At 36.0% G+C, this 17,167-nt stretch overlaps 1 protein-coding gene across 8 annotated transcripts in view; it reads right to left on the bottom strand.

Annotated features, from left to right (window-relative positions):
• LOC113239458 (palmitoyltransferase ZDHHC15B) overlaps positions 1-17,167 on the bottom strand; it is a 39,298-nt gene that overhangs the window by 7,113 nt on the left and 15,018 nt on the right. For 5 of the 8 annotated variants that reach the window (XM_026476482.1, XM_026476478.1, XM_026476477.1 and 2 more), the window contains 3 exons: positions 12,861-12,999; positions 8,281-8,361; positions 5,171-5,297 (listed from right to left, as the gene is read on the bottom strand). In XM_026476482.1, the coding sequence (XP_026332267.1) occupies positions 5,171-5,297; positions 8,281-8,361; positions 12,861-12,999 (347 nt within the window). The remainder of the gene's footprint in view (positions 1-5,170; positions 5,298-8,280; positions 8,362-12,860; positions 13,000-17,167) is intronic. The other 3 variants (XM_026476480.1, XM_026476483.1, XM_026476484.1) reach the window with 1 other exon arrangement.

Below are 17,167 nucleotides of genomic sequence, written 5' to 3'. Positions count from 1 at the left end.
TCAATTAATTAATGTAATAGGAACATTATTACATAAGTAATTACAATTATAATAATGGACCCAGATAGATTAATTGATGCAGTTCGTAATCGCCGCAGAATATTAATTGGATGAATAATAATAATAAATAATAACGCACACACTCAACATAGCCCCGCACTACTGAAACCCTGTGTCGCGGGTGCCATGGACACACATAGACAACCACAAATTACACCCAAACTCACGAGAGAAATAAATGTAGGCCATACAAATATTTCTCCCGGCCCGGGAATCGAACCTGGGACCTCTGCGTGGCAGTCCGGCATGGTAACCACTCGGCCACAGAGGCAGTTTAATTGATAAATTGAATGTTAAATGTCCTTCTTCTTATCCTTTCTATGGCACGGATCCGTAAAACAGAATTTCCCAATAAGAAAGTTCTGATACTATATCCATTTTTCCCGTAGATACGATAATTATTCGAAAATTCACTAAGCTATCGGTCGGTTGTCGGTAGTGTTAAGTCGCTAGTCGTCCGCATGCTGCACTGTATTTCGTCGTTAGAAGTCGTTGCGAGTCGATGCGACCGCAGTCGCGACATATCGTCGGCACGCTGCACGAGCCCTTACGCAGTGTCTAGACATCCTAATAGAATTACGAACACCCTAAGAGATCATTGTTGTTGGTTAAATAAACGTGTCATGCTATTAAAGCACCCAATCCCTTGAAATCAAATGAAGTCACGTCACAATCACTTTACCAAACTACAACAGCTTCTCCCAATATGAGTTGAAATGAGGAAGTGTAAATAAAATGGTTTAAATACAAATGAATACATATAAATGAAAATTGGTTTAAGTGGCAGGAAGCATCAGATATGTGATTTATATATATTATTAAATATTGCGTGTGTGACCACCAAAGGTCGGAACAGGCTGTTCCAAATGAGTAGATAAATGTCTACATGTAGATACAGGGAGTGACATGGAGTGGTTAAAGCCACCAAATATTAATTAATTACTTTTTTCGAATTCCGGATTTCCCGAAAAGGATTTTACTGCACCGGTTCGTTGCTTTGGTCTTGTTGACCAATGATACAGTCTCCATTTACAGTATATTTATTATAGTTTAAGTATTAAGTTCAAAGGACAGAACCAATACAATTTTAAGAAAGCCACTGAAGGGCGTGTCAAGGTCATTAGTGACCGTGGTGACGAATTACTCTCATCGGGGTCCCTACACTTCGACTCAGGAGCCGGTTTGAGCCGGCCAAAAAAGTATCATGACCATGCAATAAGTTTAAAAGGTTTTAAAAACGTTTATGTCAAAAAATACTACGTGAAATTTTTTAAAGAATATTGTTTACTTCAAAAGAAATAATCTACCAATATCAGGCCGTAAATATTACGCGTCGAGCTTTAGATTATCGATAGAGATTATCGGTCGTTATCGGCTACCTTCGGATTTGTAAAGCGCCGTTTCGACGACCGATAAATCAGCGACAACAACGTCTAACAGGTATAATAAACAGAGACGCTGCGCGACGGTCTACAAAGTCGAAATCAACCTATCGTCTTTTTCTAGCTCGATGTGTAGTATATACAGTACAGTATTACAGATCGTAAAAAACATTACCTATAGAAATTATTAACATCAATGTTACCCTTGTTGTCCTCGGTCAAAGATAGACAGGATTTGATTGTTCTAAGGTTCAATAATATTTAAAATTACGTACAGTTATATACACAAGATACCTGATCCCCCAAGCCGACTTTGTTGACCTTTTGGTTCTGAGCACAAAAGTGTGGAGAAAATTGTTAAACAAACTAAATCTTTCACCTGTGAGCCGTAAAATTTATTTTGGTACGACTACGTGATCGTCTCATTAGTGAATGACATTGTAAGAAGGTTTTTAAGCCAATTTGATCTTTAACGTATAGTTCTTACTTAAATACAGAATACAAATTTCAACCAGCTATAGTAAGGCCGTCGTGGCCTAACGGGATAAGGATTGCTTTGCAAGTTGAGGCAATCATGGTTTGAGTCACATTAAAAATAAAATATTATTTAGCTATGACATGGCTAAGACTGTATAATATTGTATTTGATTTGTTTTAACATCTCAATAGGTGTAAGGAATGACTAAGTCTTGTTTATACAGGACAATAATTTCTAATTTTATAATTCCGTTAAGTGCTACATATTAAAGCAAGGAACGAAAAATGGAACAATGCATAATCATAGAAGACATGATCGTATGTAAACTGCAGAGCGATTACGTGATTTGTTGATCTATCCATAACCCTACGCTTTATTAATAATATCCACCCACCTTAGGCAATTTGTAGTGAGCAAATATTGTGATTTGTCAACGTTAACATTAAAAAGTGAAACAATGCAGTCAAAAATATAACGTTAAAACAAAATAGTACTCGTGAAATCGAACCACGGGTATTGTAACTGGAAGTCCATACAATAAGCAGCTCGACCAATTTACTTGGATGTTAAATGACGAAATCTAGAATTGCTTTTAAAAATATGTTTATCATCTACTGTATAAGCAACACTCCACTGTATCGCTTACTAAATGAAGTTGAAATTGCGTTAATTTTCTTTGTTCAATTCGTAAGAGGGGTCACAAAATCAAAGGTCGGTTTGGGCTTGTTAGGGGGTCAGGTATCTCATGTATATGACTGCATAATGCATGAAGTCATGTCAATAAATATGCATATAAAATAAATACATAAAATAAATGCTTCTAACGTAAGAGCCTTTTGTAGTAGACAGAACAAATCCAAGCGTATTACTATAATTATGTTCTCATGCTCATATCTTTATATTACCAAGGAAGACACCACACTTACTGACGCAGAATCGGCTTGAGCTGATCAAAAAACTTTATGTACATGCAAGAAGAGCAACAACACGTGCGTTTCGCTTCGGCAACTCGAGGCAAAGCGAAACACACCACTTTCTTTCACTCTTATTGCTTGACACAAAGGTTTTTCTGACCTAATGCTCATGTCGGTTTTGGGTCGATGACTGTGGTAAAACTCCCTCTTACACGGTCATTGACTTGGCCCATTGAAATCAAACTTCCAAATATGTGATAGAGTTAGTAACAGGTCGACAAGAATAGCATGTAATTTTTTTTAAATCCCTTCTAAACTTACAGAAAGTTTATACACTGGTGTCAAAATACGATACTGGTTTAATTTTTAATAAATTGTATAATCGAATGGTGATCATATCATAGGATTAGATTAGAAAGGCCACCGACGACAAGCCACCGGCCGGGCTGTGTCGCCCGGTCGGCGGGTTCGGTTTGTAGACCCCTTTAGATACTATGTTCAAATCTTTTAAAATCTTTGGATGCAGTATTACAGTATTATACCTATTTAAAAAATAAAATAATGTCTTTATGAAGCAAAATATCCTATCTACAATACTTAAAGTATTGTAGCCTCCGTGTCGCAGAGCCGTGGATAGTATATTCATTCATTTATATTTAGACTTCAGCATACATATTGTAGTGTCTAAGGCCAATTGTAACAAAATAAAGAAGAAATGTTTTGAAATAGGATAAAGGTATTTTGACTTCCCATACTGTTAGTAACGGCAGTAGTAATCTAGGAAAACTTCGTTTGTTTTTGTTCGGTGCATATTGCAACGATAAACATATATATACGATAAACATATATAATAATATACAATAAACGTTTCGTGTACAAGTTCATATCCCGTTAACGGTGAAAAATTAGCTATGGAATGAAAGCATTTCATACAACAATTTCAGTTTTTTATGGAAAATTGAACTTTGGTGCTCTGTTTTTAAGGGCTACTTGAGAAAATCTCTGTGGATACCAGTGTAGAAACTGTCTTAAGTATTTATTTTAAAGAGACTCCTGACACCCTTTCTCGTGTGAATTACATGTCCTTTTCCAAGCTATAGTACTTACCATTACAGAGACAGAAGATTGCCCTCTCAATAACAATAAAATTTAATTCGATTTACTGGAATGCGTAATATACGGTAACTACGTGACGAACACGTTTCTAATGTTTATAAAAAATACTACAAAATTAATTTTAACTTGTTTTTTGTCGTTAGTGAAATTTGAGCTTAATCATCGGATTTGACCTTGTTGTAAAAAAAAAGTTTTATAATTTTACAGCTATGAAACAAAAATTAAATTAAATATCATTGTAACGTAAAGGTGCAATCTCGACGAGAAGGTACACGGTTTACGATTCCTTGTAAAAAAAATTAAACACTGTGTGACCAAAAGTTCGCGGTTGTAACAGCGTTCTGGTTTTTCTTTATCGAGGGAATATATCAATTGGTAGAGAGAGCTGCTTCAATTCTCTCTCTACTTTACTGAATAATTATATATACATATATGTATGGAGCGGCGGCGTAGCATTTTGTGACAATGCTCTTGAAACAAAGAGAGAAAATTAAGATACATTATTATATAAAATTCACGTTTTTTTTCACAAACAATATATCGATGGGTCCTAAGTATAGGGGCCAAACTAACAATTTGATCATTTTCACTTTTTTGTGGGAAATGCTTCATTTTATAATTAAATTTCATTTCTAATGAAATGAAGCACTTTCCACAAAAAAGTGAAAATGATGAAATTGTTAGTTTGGCCCTTATACTTAGGACCCATCGATATATACGTTATTCGTTTACGAAAGCTCTGAGATTATTGGCAGTTCATTCGATAACGGGACCAATGAAAGAAAAGACGACCAGGAAACGTAGATCCGTGTACCACGCTACACTGTTTCGTATATTGTACAGTAAGCACACAAGTTAAGTCATTCACTTCTTTTTTTCACACATCTTAATAGACATGCACACCGGACCACACTAAGCACGCACACATGTGTTATTTCCATGCATGTATTCGTTTTTGCATACGTGCTCTATTTTAATGTTTTTATAAATATGTTCTAGATTTCTACTTTTTGATTTGTTAATACTTCGTACTTCAGCGTTACGTGATCAGTTCATATATTTGGTTTATTTATTACCTGTACAAGATAACATTAAACTAAGCATTTCGAGTATTCGGACAATTCTAGCCTGTCGCTTATCACAAATTAATCTTCAGAAATATATTTAATTGGGATTCTACTGTTAACTATATTTATCAAGAGAAGTAAATAAATAAATACCTGGTAAATACTGGTACCATCCAAAGGTTCGGACTGTTGCCGAAAACCTCTTTGAAGTTATTGTACACGCCCATAGAGAAACCATTCTTGTCTGCTCCGCCGCGGAACATGGGCGCTCTGAAGGCTTCTGCAATTCCAAAAAGAGTTCGCATAAAATAACAAATCTCTTTATTTTCCTTCATTATTCAGCTGCTGAATCAATCAATGGGATATTTTTATAATGGCTTTGCATTTTTGATCATCAAACGTTTCAAAATGAAATATTGCAACCCTGGCTTACGCCATATTGATGTAGTTTCTATTGCAAAGTAGGACAACATCATTTTGCATGTTACCCATTCCTCACTACTAAGCACAGAACAACAGAAGTGTGAAATCGTTGAAATGCACACGCGTAAATTGCGTATGTATAAAATATTGATTGAGGAATTTTGACATACGCTTGACCGGTTTGGAAAAAACCTTAAGCTTTTAATAATTACAAATAATTAAGTTTAGTCGATAACTTTCTTAGATTTTTTTAAAAAGCAACAAACACTATTGATGTATAACAGACTACTCGAAAACAAAAAACAAAATAAATATTAACCAAAATGAACTCAAAATAACTACAGCTAAATAAGTGTGTGAAATGTTTACAAATGTAACATAAATCACGCCTGTCCATAGCAGTTGTAGTGCCATTCAGAGGTTTGAATCGCAAAGATTTGAGGGGCACTGCACCCTTCACTCTGAGGTATAAGTTGACAAGTCCCATATGCCTGTGATTGTACATACTATTATCAATTATTGTCTTACTTCCTAGTATAAATAGGCTACTTGCACACATCAAAAGTATCTAGGGATCAAGCACATTTTGCCCAATCACTGATAATCAAGTTTTTTTCAATTAAATTGTTTTCAACACCGTTGGTTTTTGGTTGCACATTTCATAATTTTAAAAACTAGTAATTAATTTATATAGACATTTTTATTTAATTTTGATAGGGCAATCAAATATGTTTTTAAATACCTTGATGGTGTGTATATACACATTCAAATCCCATCGGGGCAGGCTGAGACCCCAGTATTCCAATTGCTACGATTCCGACATACATCTTTCGTCTTATCAACACGCATCAGTGTTTTCACACACGCTCGTCTATTAAAGGTACTCTTAGCCTGGCCTTTCTATAGGACGTCCACAATTAGGTCGTGGCGAGTTCGCTTTGATCGACCCCTATCAACTAGCCCACTCACAGTCGCATTCTAAATCTGTTTTTTGTTATGATACGAAGTGACGGCACGAACAAGTCGTGTACTTGGTATTACACGACACGTGTGTCCTTTAAATTGCAAAGATCTGAGGGGTCTGGCCTCCACGCCCGTCACCCTGACACATACTAAGTTGACAAATCCCATGTGCCAGTACTTTCGCCAGTACCCTTACCCATACAGAAATAGGTAAGTTGGCAGTACTGCCCTGGACGAAGTCATTCACAAGGAGCTCCACTGCTACTAAAACTGTACTGTTTCTTCAATCTTCTTACATTCGTCCTCTCTATAAGTTCGATCCACTAAAATGTTATTAAAATTCGCATCATCTGCCTCATTTTATCATTTGCTTTGTAGAGAGAGAGCACATAGAGTTATCCTAAAGGTTGCCTGCTTCAAACCCTACCGGTTTCCAACAAGTGAACTTTACGCTTACTGTCAGGTCCTGATTGTTCGACAGATATTTCGATAGTCGAAGCAACATTCCCTCACACCCTATGACAGTGCCTCTAATAGACGACATTGCTTATTATCTTCTTGCGACCGTTTCAGAACTGCATTCAGTCATGGATTCTTCTGCTTCCTGGGATGTTTTCTATATAATAGATTGCATGGCGAACTTAACATCCTTGGTTTAAATGAATTTGAATGTGAAAAGAAGTTGGCGAACTGGTTGCAAAAGTTAAATTATGAGGATACTGAAGCTATGCTTCATCCAATAGTGTGACTCAAGGTTTTGCATCTGTGGGGATACCATATATTTATACGTGCATATACACACGCACACCCGCACATACATACACACACAAACACACGCAGGCAGATACAAGCACACACACGCGCGACACAAAAACACACGCACGCACGCACGCACGCACGCACGCACGCACGCACGCACGCCTGTCCACATAAACTCATTTTAAATTTAAGTTTTACTTTCAGTTTAAAAGTACAATTTATAATTAAATTCATCTATCTAAAGTTCAATAGTGTATAAGTGTAAAAATTCTTTACTTTTATATTTTTCATATTTTGTTTCTCTCTTACAGTGTTTAATATTTTCTTAGTAATGCCATAATATAGTATGTATTATTCCCAAGGGTGAGGGCCTGGTGACTTTGTAGTACAGGTGTTAAGCCTTTAACATGCACCAGCTCCTACAAAAAGCTGTTAATATTTCTTAAATTACTGAGAACCTTCTGAAGGTGTTTTTGTGGAGAAATAAACATATTATTATTATTTATACCGAAGTACCAAGGATCAAGAACAATTTCCATGTCATCATCGGTACCATTACTATTTAATGTAAAATCCCTCCACTGACAAAGACCTGTTTTTCCAAAGGGGTTCACCTACGCAACCGTACCTATAAACCAAGATAAGACATTATCTGCATTATGAAAAATATATGAGCAAGTTTTCATCACTTGGTACCTAAAAATTAATTCTTCATCTGTGCCTAAATCAAACCCGATTGATAGGAAAGAGTCTCCAAACAAACCAGTGAGTAGGCCAACAAGCTAACACTTTCATAGATTTCTCATAGTTGGTTAACAAGTCGTTGAAAACCAAATACAAAAGATCCGTCAATAAGCACATAGAAAAATTCGTGAGATCCGCTGGTTCGTTTCGTGGCTTAGTTGGCATAATGTTTGGCACGGTTTGCTAGGCGACGTCGACTCGAATCCGGCCGGATTATAAGAATTTTTTCTACGTGTCGATCTTTGTATTAATAATTATAACAAACTAGTAGAGCAATTTTACAAAAAATAATTGAATATCAATTCAATACAAATTTAACACAACATATGGTTTAAACGATCTACAGATTTTTTTGTCAAATGACTGCAGTTTACCCTCGGTCAACTGCTTGATAGCATGTGCTATGACCCTTTTCCCTGGGGTACAGCAACGGCCTTGGTAATTTTCAAGCGCATCTGAAAGCAATATTCGCTTTTAGTCTCGGATGCTCGGCGCTTTGTGTTACTTAGTTCACTAAATGCTAGCTCTATTCTAGATTTCCACGTCCTCTACCTACGCGACCTTATAACATATATGATATAATCGCCAATATCATCGTTTTTGTTCAATACCATTTTACTGCTTGCTTTAGCAATTTAATTACTCAATTATCTACGCCGTTCAAGGCGGTTCTCATACGGTGATTCACTGAAGTCACTGTAACTAAAATTTACACGCAGCTGTCGCGCCGCATGGTAAAGTGTAAATGCCGTGCTTACGCACTACCCATTAGTTTTCATAGGGTTACCCCTATGAAAACTAATGGGTATGTCAAATACGCAGGGTCGCGAATCGCCACAACAATGGTGATCTAGTGTGAACGTATCTTGTGACCGCATGAACCGTACAATCGCAAAGTAACTAAGTTCGAAATGGGAGAAGCCGCGGCGGGACATTCAAACCATATTTGTATTGCAAAAATACCTGAGTTATCGCGTAACATACATACAAAAAAAAAGAAAAAAGACATACAGTCGAATTGAGAACCTCCTCCTTTTTTTGAAGTCGGTTAAAAACGAGCGATTCGTTCTCGGGTTTCTCTCAGAGAAAAGTTTAGGGAGACTGGTATCATGACTGTGGCATCACAGTACATTTACTCAAATATTTTATATGCCCGTAAAAATTTACATAATTTCAATAAGAAAGAGGATATCCACAATTATAATATTAACCTTAGAGATAAGTCCAAACTCATGGCACCACGATTTCGTTTAACCAAGGTAAACAACTTTTTTATGGGGACCTGTATACGTTTTTGCAATAAGATTCCGGAGCATATATTAACATTATAATTTCCTAAGTTTAAAAACTACATAAAAAATATTTCGATTGAAAAGTCGTATTACAATTTTGAAGACTACGTGTTAGATAAAAATGTATGGAAAGACGATATGGCTCTAAATTCCACACAAATTCGATTCAAAGTGTATTCGATAGCATTTAAGTTTATTTGAAAAGAGCAATCCCTAGTATCTTGCCCGTTTTTCTCAGGGAAGTGAGCGTAGTGAACAAGCAGTAGCTTAAATGTGACGTTTTCAAATGTAAACTTATTTTATCTATGGAATAAACGATTCTTTGACTTTGATAACATACGGCAGTAGCCACGGGACAAATATCAAATGGCAGCAGTGTCGTGAAATTATTTTTTACTAATGACATATAGCTTTTTAGCTATAATAGACAATAACAAACAAATACCGAATTCTTAGGTTTTCACGATTGCTACAAATTAGATACAACATTTTTTTTCGGATCTTTTTTGATGAGTTTGAAAAGACAAATATACATGATCAGTACAGAGTACTAAAAAAACCGACCTCAAAAGTACGTGGAATTACGTCTATTTGCTAAGTTTTATTGAAATATCCCCTAGTTTGCCACTATACAGGACTTGACACTAGAGATAATAAAAATCGGTTCTCACTACTCAAAGTATATTGAGAGAAAAACGCCTTGAATTGGAGAAATAGCAAAATCAACCATTAAAGTAATTGCTCCTAAATTAAAGTTAGGCGCTATTTATAAAAATGAATCTTCATGCGTGAACAGCCATCCTTTGAGGTGGATGATTTTCTTCAAAATGAAATGGGACCACTATGGAAGTACCCCCTTTCCAACAAAAAAAGAATCATGAAAATCGGTTCACAAATACCGGCGTTATCGCGTAACATACATACAAAAAAACATACAGACGAATTGAGAACCTCCTCCTTTTTTGAAGTCGGTTAAAAACACAACCATTTTATCTATAAACGATTTTTGTGTTTTGGCCGTCTCGGATTTCTATCAGTTGAAAACAAAACAATAAAGAAATTTGTAGTGGGGTGTATTTGTAAGTCCGAAAAAAATAGTTTCCCATGCCAATTCCCGCTAGTATTACGCATAAATTGGGATGAATGAATGTCAATTAAATTACTTATTACACCATCACGGCTTTCCGGCTGCATTGCTGATTGTGTTGCCGGGACATTTATGACAGCTTTTACCAAAAACAATAATGTCTTATTTACAAACTGCAGTCATTCGAAAAGTATCTGTAGAGAACAAAGGCCGCTTGAGAGACTCAATGCTCTTAGTGCGGTTGCACGCTAGACTACTAACCTAAAGTTTCAAAGTACAATTTTAATTACCGAAAGTGGTTTAGTAGTTTCCTAGTTTATTTTTCCCACATGGCGTCAAGTGGTTTAAATTTTGAAAGGTGCGTGAGACGATCAGTGGTATGCAACGCGAACACGCATACAAGACAAGCTGCTACATATGTACTGAATTACCATACTTGTATTATTATACCATGCTATGATTGTCTATGACGATTCTTCTACTTGTCAGTTTAATTTACTTACTAGAATATGCACTGGTAAAACAACGTGATTGGAATAAACAAGATGTTGTTTAAGGCGGTCTTATAACTTGTTTCCTTGTAACGTATTCTAAGGCTAGCAAACACAATGATTACATCAAAAATTTTAATGATTGCAGCAACCATTTAAAATTTTTTAAATCATGTTGTGACTGATTCCACCAAATATCTTGACAGGCTAACTTGATTTAAGTCAACATTTTTCTATGTATACCGTGATGTACAAGGGTTGATCAACAATAACAAACTTCGTTTCAACTATTTGCAGTATCTAATCTTCAACCGACAAAGTAATACTCTAACAAGACGAACATTTTCGACTTGCTTACGTCTGAAATGAGATATTGAAGTGATGTGGTTGAAGAGCTGTCTGTTAAGTTGTTTCCTTTTTTCTCGCGTGTCTCTTAACATATCTGCGAAAAGAACGACTCTGCAGTGCCCGAGCATTCAACATCATCACTTCTAGTGCTAAACTACTATTTACATCTACAGTATACTTGAATGTTAAAAACAGTTTAAGTTGAACGTAAGAGAAAAAACATTTCAAAGCAATTTTAAATCACAGACAACCTTTATAGATTATACCACCTACTACTAGATTATACTATATCACCTTTATAGGTGAAAACAGACCTAGCATGTGAGAGACGCACACATGTGACGTTTATCGATATTCTATCTATGAAAAATGCAACCTGAATTTACACAAATTGTACGGTCCATCTATTGGTGTCAAGTCTGTGTACACCACATAGTATTTGCTTAAAAAGTATGTATGGTTACAATCGTTTTCATTAACATTTCTTATTATTACTTCGGCAAGATATTACGAATACGCACAAATATAAGTTCTAAAACAACAAGGTGGACAGGAAAGTCGAATTGCCCCGGTTCAATTTATAAGCGAATGGTACCACGGTCAAACTTACAAGCAATTTAAGCCTTGCGCAGTAAGTAAAAGTACTACACTTAAACGGGTCCTACCTAACTAGAACAGACGAGATGAATGCATACAGGCACTGTAACTTGAATATCGAACTTACAAACCCTCAGCGGTTAACAACTTACAAACCCACGCATTATACGCACTTCACAGCAATCAATTATACATTACCAGTATAAGCTGACACAAGGTAGCCTTAACAAAACCGGTTTCATAAGACCTGCTTATACCATGTAGTTATTTATAGATTATTGTGTGGCCGTTTGCTGTCACTACATTGGTGTTTCGGCTGAGGTCAATGGTCTACCAAAATGCAGGAGAAACGAGATTTATTTAAAGGCTTGTAGAAGCAACGCAGTGGCGCAGCAGCCGCGCGACTGTAGCGCCTCAATAATTGTGACAGCAAGTGTCATGACGTTGCAGCGCCATAGTAGTACCACTGCAGCCTTTCTATAAGCGTTTATTTGAAGGCGCCCTAAATCTTCGTTTACTTATTGTTGAGATCTCTCCTGTTCTCGCTTTGATGGATAATGGCCAAATAATTCGAATGTGCACTCCAGGACACATAATTCGAAAAACCTTGCATTTTCAGTTTTAAATGCCCTAAGCTTAAACAATGATTGATCAAAAACTATTATACAATTTTGTAATTGGCTTATCATATGTAATTTCCTTATTGAAAATTTGAATTGAAAAACGGGGAAAACTTTTACGTCGACAATAACAATACTTTTGTAATCTAACCCTTTAAGAATATGCAATTGGAATGCTAGGTGGCTCAAATTTAGTGTATATCGCACTTGCGGCTCCAGTGCAACTGTTCCTTTCCGTACATTTGAAAAAGTTTACAGAAAACGTTATATTTTTGGTTTTTAAGGTTACTGTGCACAATTTAAGGGTTCTTAAATGTTTCTATAAGGTTTGCGCTCTTTATTGAAAAATGATGGAATGCATGATATACAATTATTCATCGTTGAGTCACTTTCACACTTTTGTTTCACCATAAGTGCGATATATAATATTTTTTGTAAATAAAGTTTTTCGCTAACGCTAACAAAATGTAAATTAGTTTTGTTACGCTTGTACAAGCGTGACAGAATAGTAATACCAACCTAAAGTAGTCCTGTTGTTTGCGACTAAATAGCAGTGATAACCGAAGAGTGACCCGAGGGATATCGCAAACATCATCGACACGAAGAACGCGAACACGATGTGGTACCTTCCAGCGTTTGCTGCAGATCCGAATTCGCCCTGAAACATTAAGCGCAAATTCATCACGTGCGGAAGTATGCCACTTAGGGGGTTACCACACTTATTGATTGGCTTGAGCCGGTCGCCGGGACATATAGCTTTTTATGATTGGCATAATGACTCTTACAATTAGAACAGCCTAAGCTCATCGTGCTGTTGATTGCACTTGGCAGTCCTGGTGGCAGGAATAATAATAATATTTAAAAAACTTGACTATACAATCTACAAAGCTGAAACTAAACTAAATAAGTGGACTAACATTACATAATATATAAAATGTATAAAACTAATCGCAAAAATCTAGAAGAAAAAGTTCTCGTCGGACAGAGTTGTGAGATGGATGGATGAACAGCGCTACCTCACAGATACATAGTTTTAATATGTTATGCACATATTTCAGTCTTGTGTGAAGTGACGACATATGTCTTAATTATGTTGAAATGGTTTTACATTGTTATATATATATAAGAAAAGCATTTTGTGGATATTTATTCGTAATTAGTGGGCGGCCCAGGTGCTGTGCTGCCGTGGTGTGGTGAGATTTTGCGCGCAGTTTGAACCAACCCTTATCAAATACGCTACGGCGCAAATACACTTCGTCGTCGGGCGTCGTTTTGAGCGTACACGCTGCGATACTAAACATACACTCTTTGTAACAATGCGTTACATAACGCGTCTACACAAGTTGCAACGTTTACAGCTTGCATTTGAGCGTCCAGTAAAGAGTGGAAAGTTGTAGTAAACGTGCGCGCTAGTTCGCTTAATGTATAATTGCATCATATACGTACACAGCTACAGATCTTATATTAAGCATACATGGAAAACATATGAACTCTGCAGGACACAGCAACTTAGGAATGAGCCAGGTCGTTATAGAAATTTATCGTCAAGATCATAGGTTCCCAAAACTTTTGGCTCACCGCCCACTTAGGCAAGCTAGACATATACAATAGACAGATACCAATTTGTGGAGGTCAATAGTGTTGAGTCTGAGGAGTTAGTGCAGTGCAAATCAAGGGTAATTAAAATTAAAAGAGGCGTACCACAGGGCTCTATTTTGGGTCCAATTCTATTTATTATTTATACCAATGACCTAATTAAATTTATTGAAGACAAGTTCTCAAATGTAAAATTAGTAGTTTTTGCAGACGATACCAACGCTGTCATAACAGCTGAAAATTTAGTAAGCCTTGAGCTCAAAACTAATGAGGTCCTTTCAACATTCGATTTTTGGTTCAAAAATAACAATCTTGTCATTAACGCGAGTAAGACAAACGTATTATTGTTCTGAACAACTGCTAGAAACCACGAACATATGGACATTATGATGACAAATAAAATTATACCATTGGTAGAATCTGTAAAGTTTTTGGGAATTTACATTGACTCGTATTTAAATTGGCAGCCTGAACTTAGTAAATTAGAAAATAAAATAAGTTCAGCTTGCTATGCTCTTCGATCCTTGCGGGATGAAGCCTCTGTCGCCGAATTAAAAATGGTTTATCATGCTATAGTCGAGTCGTATTTAAGATATAGCATCAGGTTTTGGGGTAACAGCTATGACTATAATGTAAAGAAAGCCTTCACTCTTCAGAAAAGAGCAATAAGAACCGTAGCTAGAATTCCACATTGGGAGTCGTGTAGATCTTATTTTAGACAACTATCTATATTAACAGTTCCTTGTCTCTATATTTTGGAGTTGTTAACAGGCGTGAATGAATGTTCGTCTGAATTTAACAAGGAGATCGAGTCAGACAAGCTTGTTACTAGGAGAAAGGATAGACGTGGTGTAATAGCACCAAAGTTATAAAGCATAGCCCTAGATACCAAACAACAAAAATATATAATAGTCTCCCTAGTGAACTTAAAATGGTACAAGATCACGTATCTTTCAAAAAGCGTTTGAAACGTTTCTTATTGGAAAAATCATTTTATTGTATTGATGAATTTGTTGTGACATTAAATTAAATTGTATTTAACGAGGATAAGGATTCATAATTTGACATTATTATTGATTATTATTATTTGACATTATTGTATTATTGTTATTATTTTGCATTTAATTTGTATTGAACCATGCCGATGACATTTAATTTGACATCGTTATTGTTATTGTATTATTGTAATTATTTTGCACTAATGACTAGTTAATATATTAATTTATTTTCGTTTTGTTATTTGGATATGATGTTAGATTTTAATTGTAATTGTAAATGTATTTTCTTTTTTCCAACACAAAGAATATTGTAAAGGAAATAAATAAATAAATAAAGATAAAAAAAATTCAACGCCCAGCACCACAAAAAATAATTGAAAACACATGTTTTTTATATTAACTTAAAAAATCACAAGGAAATAATTTATATAGATTATTGTTCAATGCAACGCTTAATCGCTTTGCTACACTATCCGCCGTTCGAAAATTGCAGCGTTGTGCAATTACACATCGGCGGATGCAACTTATATTATGAGGTTAAGCGACACTTAAGTTTATAGTAAGTTATAAGTAAGATAATCACAAAATCCAAGTTTTTAACAAAATATACTTAGGTATAACTCAACATCGAGTATATAACCAGAAATGGAGACGAAATAAGGGCCATCCATCCCTGGCAACTCATCAGGCAAATGGGCCTTATATCACTTTTAAATATCAACTCTCGATTGCACTGAAATCACAAATTGGAAAGCTGAAATAGTACAGCGCCAGCAACTGACCTGTGTGTACGTTTCCGTATATTCCAAAAATATTCTGTATTTATTGTAATAAAGATAATATCTTTAACCACGGGGGGCTGTTTCATTCGGTGGTGTGGGAAAAACAAACGGAATCACATTTCATAGGTAATTAAATATGTAATTTTTAAATTATCGACCATTATAGCAAAGCTCAAGTTAAACTGGACTATTTCAAGTGAAACAATTCACGACGCTTCTTCAAGTTTGAATGTGACCGCAACTGATGTACCCTCTTTCTAACAAAAAAAGAATAATCGAAATCGGTTCACAAAGGTACACATAAAAAAATACAGTCGAATTGAGAACCTCCTCTTTTTTTTTAAGTTTTACAGAGGTAGAGAAGGAATTCTTTAGCGTAATGTGGAACAATCGTATTAACATATACGCTCTAGTAAGGCGAGTTACTGCTTAATATAAAGACTGTGTCATCACAAAACGGAACAGAAAGCAAAATCAAAAGGTCAAGCTGTCAATTGAGTCAATTAAGTGACTTTTGACTCATAACATCTCGGGTAGAAACGAATACGTTACAACATACACTGAAATATTAACGTTTTGTTCAATGTTTTTGTTCAAATTTAACTGCCTCCGTGGCCGAACGGTTACATTGCCGGACTGCCACGCAGAGGTCCCAGGTTCGATTCCCGGGCCGGGAGAAATATTTGTATGGCCTACAATTATTTCTCTCGTGAATTTGGGTGTAATTTGTGGTTGTCTATGTGTGTGTCCATGGCACCCGCGACACAGGGTTTCCCTAGTGCGGGGCTATGTTGAGTGTGTGCGTTATTTATTTATTTATTTATTTAATGAGGGAGTTTCATTCGTTTGTTCTAATAAATTATAAATTAATAAATAGTAGACAATATCACATAAGTTGCTCGGATTCCAAAGTAACTAAAGCACTTGTGTTATGGAATTCGGAAACAACGATGGTACCACAAACACCCAGCCGAGGCAATACAGCAAGGCAAGTTTCTACATTGAATATGCTCTGATCTGCTGGGGATCGAATAACACACACACACACAACCGAATCCACATCAAATCCGGGACCTCAGATGGCGACTGTCGTCGAAACAAATACAATTACAAATTAGTCGATATAATGTAATAGCTCAGAACCGTGGTACATATTTGTCACATTTGAAAGTAGCTAAATACTATACAGTAGGATAGAACCACATAGTACCCATTAAGAGGTCATTTGTGTCTCACACAGTCTTAGTGTACCAACGACTCTGGGTGAGGACATCCCGGGTTCGATTATGTTGGGAGCAAATTGGGAAATGAGCTTTTCTACATTGGCTCTGGTGTGGATGTTCTGGCTACTGCTTCTATAGAGAATTCCCCTAGTTTCAAACCAGGATTTCGGTGTGGTTGCCTGACACGCTATTATTATGATTATTATGCGATAATAAAAAAATAAAAG

Source organism: Hyposmocoma kahamanoa, unplaced genomic scaffold, assembly GCF_003589595.1.
Source record: "Hyposmocoma kahamanoa isolate Upper Pololo Valley unplaced genomic scaffold, ASM358959v1 99879, whole genome shotgun sequence".
NCBI lineage: Eukaryota > Metazoa > Arthropoda > Insecta > Lepidoptera > Cosmopterigidae > Hyposmocoma > Hyposmocoma kahamanoa.
This window is presented reverse-complemented; position numbering and strand designations above follow the sequence as displayed.